Below are 8,112 nucleotides of genomic sequence, written 5' to 3'. Positions count from 1 at the left end.
AGCTAGTACCAATTCAGGTAGAAGTTAGCGTTGCACCTAATTTTTCTTTTTCTTTTTCTTTTTTTCCATTTTTCTTTTGCCTCTCTTTTCAACCGAGTAAATATGACATAGATGTTTCTGAAACATCGTCAATGTATGTAGGAGAACCCGGAGAAATGTTGTTAGAAAGGATATATGAGGTTTTGAAATACAGTTGCAGACCAAAAACATGACTTGGTTGTACATAATATGGTCCTGTTTGGAGGGATTTTCGTTAAAGGCTAAACCTAGTTTTGAATGTTAGGAAGATCGATGCATGCATCATCCAGAGGGGGATATAGCTAAATAATACATATGTTAGATTTTTCTTTTTCTCTTTTTAGGAAAAAAAAACAAATCAATACTTATTGTTTCATTTTTGAGAAAAGAAGTATTATAGTTACGATAAGATCTTATAAAGTAAACTCATAAATTGATATGAAAACATTATATCTACTTTACAATAAAAGTCTATTTTATATACTTACATATTATATCAAATCACATCAATTTGTTAATTTAATTTATGAAATTTTTTTATGTCCAAAACATTTATCTTATAAAAATAAAAATAAATACTTAAATAACGAGAATAGTTACGTAATAATTGGAGATAAGTTAACTTGTTTGCTCAATTTCTTTAAAAGAAAAAAAAGGTTAGAAAAAGGTGTTAAGCTGTTCTTGACTTCTTGGTACTAACAATTTTTCCAATTTTGCATCTAAAACCACGTGCGTTATCAAGCTTTTATTTATTTATTTATTTATTCATTTATTATCAATCTTCTTCTTGGCATTATCAAGGCGTTTGAATTACAAGAAACAAAATAGATATACCTTAAAGCCCTGGTCTTGCGAAAAACCTCCAAAATTGGTACAGCGACATTTTTGTTGGGTCCCTTTCCGTTGCTCTTGTTGCGGCGAAACGTGAAGAAAAAGCTGTTGTTTGACTTCTTGGTGGTTGAAAACAACGCTGACTGATATCGATCGTTTGACCGGTCGACTTACCACATTTTCTCGCAGAACATTGTTGATTACTTTTTATATGTACAGGATCTGCAGATCGTGAATGCGGATGCATAGAGTTACAGAAAGTCTTTAATGTATTGTACCTGTAAATTATTATGTGGTTCTTGACCTGAAAGAGAAAAACCGATACGTTTGCACGTGAAATACCAAGAAATCAACAGCCTTGATGTTTGAGAGCTTTTGCCTTTGGTAGGTAACCTTCCCGCATCCACAGGTCCTAAAAACATGCCTTGGGGCTCCAATTTGATATTGTCTGTCTTCCAAACCTGATATTGTCGGACCTCTTTCAATTTTGTCTCAGTTTAGATTTGATTGAGAGAGTTAATTAAAATAAGATAAGTTGAAATAAAAATTAAAAATTAAATAAAATATTATTTTTATTAATATTATTATTTTAAAATTTAAAAAATTAAATTATTTATTATATTTTATATAAAAATTATAATAAAAAATAAAATAAGATGAGATAAATTGAGAGTCCATCACAATCCAAACCGAGCCTAAACTCCTATAAAAAAATGTACTTGAGCCATAAACTATTTATATAAAATTAAACATATAAATTGGTATATTACGTTAAATTATAAAATCAATTTTATTATAAAATTAATTTAAATTATAAAGCAATTGGATACATGAGCATTGGAAACCGTCTCTATCTCACAAATAGACATGTCTATACATAGACGTAACTCGCAAGAGAAATTGTCGACAAGGCTCTTTCAAACACCTTTCGACATTTTGTTAAATGTACTTCGCAGCACTTTTATTTAATGGATAACGCTATCTGTCGTCCAGCGTGCCTCATAGGTCAATTTTTAATTTCTCTTTTTTTTTTTCCATATTTAAATATTTTTAAAAGATTCAAAACAATTACATCAATATATTAATATTTACTTTCTTAACATCTAAGCAGAATATATACATTTGAATGTTCAAAATGAGAAGAAATTCATGGGACACTCTAATATTTTTCCTGTTTAATAATCTGATAGATAGATAGCTCTGATATCATATGAAATTATCACTTGTCACAAAAGTTTAAACAAAGAGAAAGAGATAGATTTTATTATTTATTTTATATTTAACAGTTAACTTGTTGAAAAAAATTAAAAAATATGAACGGTCCAAAATGAGAGGAAATTCATGGGACACTCTAGCATTTTTCTTATTTAATAATATGATAGATGGATGGCTATAATATTATAGAAAATCATTACTTATCCTAAAAATTTAAACAAAGAGAAAGAGATAGGTTTTATTATTTATTTTATATTTTACAGGTGACCCGTTGAAAATTTGGACACAACAGTATTTTGCCCAACTTTTATTTTTATTTTATTATTATTATTATTATTTATATTGAAAGATTTGGAAATGGGATCGAACCGAAAAGCTCTCTTATAGAGACTAGGTCTCATGCCATCTAAGTTACAGGTTTTTGACTTTGCACAGCTTTTATTGATTGTCACGTACATATATATGCCAATACAAGGTTCTCAAGAGCTAAGAGCATTCCCATCCAATTTTACATCCTCATCCCTATAATTTAACTCAAATACTCATTTTCTCAAATTATTTCCTAAAATTTGTTTATCTTCTAAAAACCTCCTACATCTCATTCCCCATCCTTATCTCTATTCTTTTAAATAATATTTCTATATTATTTTTTTATTAATTTTTTTTCTCTATTCTATTTACAATCTTAACTATTAACTCTTTTGTTTTATTATTATTATTATTTTTTTTTTTCAAATACCTACTTAACACCGAACCCGAATGACTATGGCTTCTGCTCATAGACCGAGATTCAGACCCAGAGTTCGAAGATGAAGAATTAGGCCTAAACCTCAGGAAGGAGAAGAAATTGCAGAAAGCCTTGCGAAATCCACCACTCTCTCTTCCTCTACTCCGTCTCGAAACCCACGAAACCCTTCTCAGAGCCCCACTTGCCCCGAAGCCACCATCCATTTCAGTGTACACAACCGGTAGTTCTCTCTCCGCGGCTGCTCTTCTTCCCCCAGAAAACCTCCCCACCGCAAACCCACCTCTCGGTAGCCTCCATATGGTTAACCTCACCGTCTCCTCCTCTGAGTTATCACCCTCGTTACGCTCGCTCGGCAACTCGTGCCAGCAAACCGGGCACGTGTTTCTTAGAGAAAGCCAGGGAAGGATACAGTCCAAGTGGTATATGTGCTTGCACGGCATCTCGCGGGCCTCCACGCCAAGATCGATCGTGGGTAAAGACTCTATCGTTGCCTTCGATGCAGGCGGATTCTCGGAACGCCCGAATCTGATTACTTCGATCTGGGTAAGCTGCTCCAGCAAACGATCGAAGCCTGAGCCCATCAAGAACTCCGACATGGTCGCCGACAGTGGACGAAGCCCAGACCCAACACCAAAGATCCATATGCAGAAAGAAAATAATGTCGAAATTTTCCTCAACAGTTCACCTTCAATTTAGGCGAAAAAAGGTGCAGGTTCTGCGTTGCGGGGAGGGGAGGGAGAAGATATCGCGGGTGGAGCAACAAAATCGTTGGGGCGATTTTGGGATGGAGATGTACAGTGGATCCCCATATATGGGTATCTACTGTAGCGTCGGAAAAATTACACCGCAATTTAGAGATCCGGATGGAGGTCACTTTTTACATAAAAACCTTAAAATTTTTTCCAAAATTTAAAGATAAGGATGAGATAGGAAACCAGATAGGGATGCTCGAAGACGCTACCTCTAGATTGATCAAATGTGCCTTTTTATTTTTTATTTTTAAAATAAAATAAAATATCGATTTGAAACTCTTATAATTATTTATAAAATTCATTATTATCATGAAATTAATTAAGTCAATGTGGTTGGAAGTCACCGTCTAGTTCCATTCAAGTGTACGTGCCCATTTTCCCACCTGTCTAAACATTAAACAAGCTGCTACTATTCATCAATTCCAATAAGTGATGATTTCAAAGAAGAGCCCTTGGGAAACAAGTGAAAAATACTAGAACATTCACGTTCTCTTTCATTATGGTTCTTTTTCTGGTCTTTAGATATTGAAAAACAAGAGAGCATGGAGGACTACTTTAATACTAAACAAGGATTACAATAAACTCTTGTCCAACATTGACAAGTGAAAAGGAAAGCAGAAACTAGATAGGATAGTAATGGATCCATCTATGGAACATTTCATAGCATTCCTTGCGTTTGTACTCTGGTGGCGAGTGTCCAGATCCCTGCAACAAATTAACCAAATATGTATAAATTTTCCCTTTCCTTTTTTTAAGTAATTGTTTAGATGAGGAATCAAGTGAAAAATGAAAAGCTTCTTCTTGCCTTTAGAGTTGCATATGTCAAGCGGTATCCATCGTTTGTATATTTCCTCGTGTACCTAAATTAGGAGCAGTGCATGCAGATTGTTAGCCATATTAAAAAGCAACTGAAACTTAAAATTAGAAAAACAAAGGCTGAAGTTGTGTGTGTTGATATCAACAATCTAACCCTGCAACTTGACCACCGACAAACCAGGGTCGCCAATCAGTATCAATTGTCAGGTCTAGAGAATTTATCCATTGCTCGATGCCGATATGTGGAATAACCATGTCGTGATCGCCACTGCAGTGGAGATTGCAATTTGAATATAGTTGTCAGTAAAACTTTTGTAATTCTCAGGCACATTCATTTGTGCGCAAGTATTGCAGAGAATTGGGATGTGGGAACCTGAAAACCAGCACTTGCAAGCCTGTATCGGTAAGGTTTTTGTGATAGGGGACAACGTCATTGGTGTCAACTGTATACTCCATGGTAATGTTGCACCTAAAGAATTCTTTGACTGTTCCCTGTAATTAAAATGCAGATACATCGATGCATGAGCTTTTACTAAACCGACTTCAAATTTCATTGTAATTCATCTCCAAAAGTACTTACTGGGCGAACATGGAGAGCATCTTGGACACTTTTATAATTTGTCCATATATCAGACATCAAATAATCAAAATTCTGCAGAGTGAAAAGAGAAAAATTAGAGACATAAGTATGCTTGTTAGACATGCCGACTTAGAAATTAGAATACAAGCAGGAAGAATGCTAAAAATCCAGAGAGAGAGAGAGAGGAAGATTTACTTTGCACCAAAAGTCACCAGATTTTTTAGGCGATGGAAGAATGTAGTTTTCTGTGAGAGATCTTTGAGCATTATCTTCTTCTGCTTTCGGTGATAAGAAAGCACAAGTTGGTTCCAATATGTTTTGCGGACTTATTAACTCTATGCACTGAATATTCACAATGTTGAAGATCGAGTGATATTAGAAAACTATGAATATATGATGTTACAGAAAACAAAACTGAATCCATCAAACCTGGCTTATTGCTGAAAGTGCTTCAGTGCAGGCTGCACCTACTGGATCGGCGTAATTCTCATTGCAACTTGTTCTGGCAGACTGAATTACAACATAATAAAAAAAGAACAACTATGAATATATATGTGAAATAAGAGTTAAAAATCCAAGTCATTAAGAACTAAGGCTTGGTTTTTTAAGTTATTTGTGGTATTGTATCTACCTCATACATTGAATCCGATATTAAAGCCAGCCTGTGTGCAAAGGCTATCTTTGTATTCGTTTCAAGATCCGTATGTGTATGTGGGCATCCGATCGAGAATCCCTGATATTGTTTGAAAGAACATGGCATCTTAATTTCATGCTACACAAATAGCAGAAGCAAAGGGGAAAAGAAAAGTAAAGAAAAAAGGCGTTGAAGTCTTAGGTGTAAATCATGTACTTTGAGATTCACACGAGGCTCAACTCCTGCTTCATTGCCTGCAACATGTCAATAACAGAGAACCGGGTTTGAGTATGTGGGGCTGGATTTAAATGACGCGAGATGTATGAGATGCCGGTGTTCGATGTGAATTTTACCATTTATAATATCTTGAGCAAGAATTGGAGTATAAATTCCTGCATATGAATCGCTACCAAGATAGACTGGATTGGACATGAAATCCGGGTGTTCGCCCAACCACTGCATTACAGACCAATAAGATATAAAAATTAGACATGAGAAATAATAAGACCCATAAATGACAGGTCTTTTGTGGTATTGCTTCTGTTGTTCATGTTTTCACGAGATCAGTGTTCAATTATCTTGACAGAAAATAGTAACATGTTGTTTTTTGTTGAGTCATTATCAATATCATATTTTCTCGCTGTCAATTTAAGATGTAAAGTGTAAAAACATTATTATTATTATAATTTTTTTGTGTCTTCTGTCATGAACGGCGCGCACTCACATTTCTTAGGAACTGATCTGCTTGTTTCGCCATCTTTGTGTCCGTTGTGTTCCAAGCCTCTGTAGTTGTTGCATATGAAAAGCCAGCACCAACAGGCGCATCTAAAAATATTATGCTTGCCGTCTGGAAAAGAGTTCAAGTCAGTCAACTTTAACAAGGAAAAACTGGAATTACTTTAACTTTGTCTACTGATGCAGGACAAGGATTAGAGAAAGAGGGGGGGACAGGAAGAAATTAAGGGAGGGAGGAGAGGCTGAATAACAGCATCCTGAAGAAGAAGAAGAAGAGAACAGAGGTGAAGACAAGTCCCCAGGGGAAAGGAGGATCATTTTCTCAAATTTCTGAGTCCGTATTTTTAGCGGTAGTGGTCAAACAAAGCAACAATTATTAAAAATAAAGCAAGATATTAACAACTTAAATATATTATAAAAATCAAAGTTGTACCTTTGTCCATGTGCTTGATTCGTACAGCAATGTTGGTAAGCCCCCGGTATAATCGGTGGTATTGAATCTTAGCGGGCCTGTAGGCAAACATGATGAGATATGTCATGCCTATATAGAGATAAACATAGCAGCAAATCAAGGCCATTTTGCTCAAAACCGGTCATCAATTTTTTCTTAAGTTGTTATCCGAATTAGAATCATACCAATCTGATAGAAAAACCCGTTCAAACCAGAGCAACCAGGGCCACCATTTATGTAGAGTAGAAGAGGGTCAGCTCCGGGGTTCCCTTCCGACACCGCGAAATAGTAGAAGAATTCCACATTGCCAACGCTTATGTATCTGTATCCAATCGAAGCCCCATAAGTATCGCCAATGCTAATCAATCTACTGCACAAAAGAGCAATATTGAAAGAGAAAAGGGCATGCATTAATTGCGTACCCAGTTTCAAGTTTAAATGGCAATTCGCCGGGGAAGCCAGGAAGAGTCTTGACAATCTGTTGAGAGAGTGCAGTGCCTGAGACGAGAAGTAGCAGCAGCAAATGCAAGCATGCTACTTTAGAACCCATTGCTAAGACGTTGTTCTTGCAGGCTATAATGTTATACGATAAATATAGCTTCAAACTTGCAGCTTCATAGTTTTAGCTGAATAGATGCTGATTAACTACTGTTGGAGATTGTCTGATACAAATTTTCTTTTAGGTATAGAAGGTTAGGAGAATCTACGAGAAATCAGCCTATGAAAGTTAGACGCAACGTCACTTACTTAAATTCAACACACTCCCAAAAAAAAAAGGAAAAAAATTGTAGATTTGTGTACACGAGAGACATGTGCCTAAATCTATCTATATTTCAATGATATTTTTAAATTGAGAAATTTCATGAAATGGGGTGATTTGAAGTCAGTCCGACAATGGTGATTTGTGGGGGTTGGATCCCTTTACCATGGACTATGTGCTGAAAGGTTAGAAGTATTGGTCCACCTAAAACTTGGGCAACAATCAAATGGGGGGCTTTTGTTGACCCAAAATCTATTAATATGGTCTACCGGCCGGTCTGACTCCCACCAGATTATAATTGAAGAAGTCATAACTTTCTACTTTTTGTGCCAAAGAAACAGAGGCAATAGGGCAATAGTTATGTAGATGCATATAAGGACACCGAGTCATAACTGTCTTATTACTTGGCTTGATTATTTAATTCAGGTTATGTAGATGGATTGATGGATTTAAAAGGGGGATGAGATAAAAAGATTCGAAAACTAGGGAAGTGTACTTTTAGAGGTTGTTTTTATAACGGTCTCTCTGTTTTAAATCAGATAACTCTGGTCCGCATGATTTTTATAAGTCTT

The 8,112-nt window shown here is 35.5% G+C and overlaps 2 protein-coding genes across 2 annotated transcripts; both read right to left on the bottom strand.

Annotated features, from left to right (window-relative positions):
• Positions 1–2,695: 2,695 nt before the first annotated feature.
• On the bottom strand, positions 2,696–3,504 carry LOC122312825 (E3 ubiquitin-protein ligase RDUF1-like; the record flags this gene model as incomplete). The annotated part of the gene is made up of 1 exon (XM_043127470.1): positions 2,696–3,504. A coding segment is annotated over one exon (786 nt), but the record flags the coding sequence as incomplete, so codon positions are not given.
• Positions 3,505–4,022: 518 nt separating this feature from the next.
• On the bottom strand, positions 4,023–7,501 carry LOC122314462 (serine carboxypeptidase-like 17). Its single transcript, XM_043130079.1, has 14 exons — positions 7,203–7,501; positions 6,966–7,102; positions 6,763–6,839; positions 6,319–6,441; positions 5,948–6,050; positions 5,811–5,848; positions 5,592–5,693; positions 5,390–5,470; positions 5,156–5,302; positions 4,961–5,032; positions 4,754–4,872; positions 4,535–4,648; positions 4,370–4,424; positions 4,023–4,269 (listed from the first exon to the last, which is right to left on the bottom strand). Exons 1-14 carry the CDS (start codon positions 7,328–7,330, stop codon positions 4,186–4,188), a joined length of 1,380 nt encoding a protein of 459 aa, XP_042986013.1. The 5' UTR covers positions 7,331–7,501; the 3' UTR covers positions 4,023–4,185.
• Positions 7,502–8,112: the final 611 nt, after the last annotated feature.

This window comes from Carya illinoinensis, chromosome 6 (assembly GCF_018687715.1).
Source record: "Carya illinoinensis cultivar Pawnee chromosome 6, C.illinoinensisPawnee_v1, whole genome shotgun sequence".
Lineage (NCBI taxonomy): Eukaryota > Viridiplantae > Streptophyta > Magnoliopsida > Fagales > Juglandaceae > Carya > Carya illinoinensis.
The sequence above is the reverse complement of the archived record's forward strand: the minus strand, read 5'-3'. Positions and strand labels throughout refer to the sequence as shown.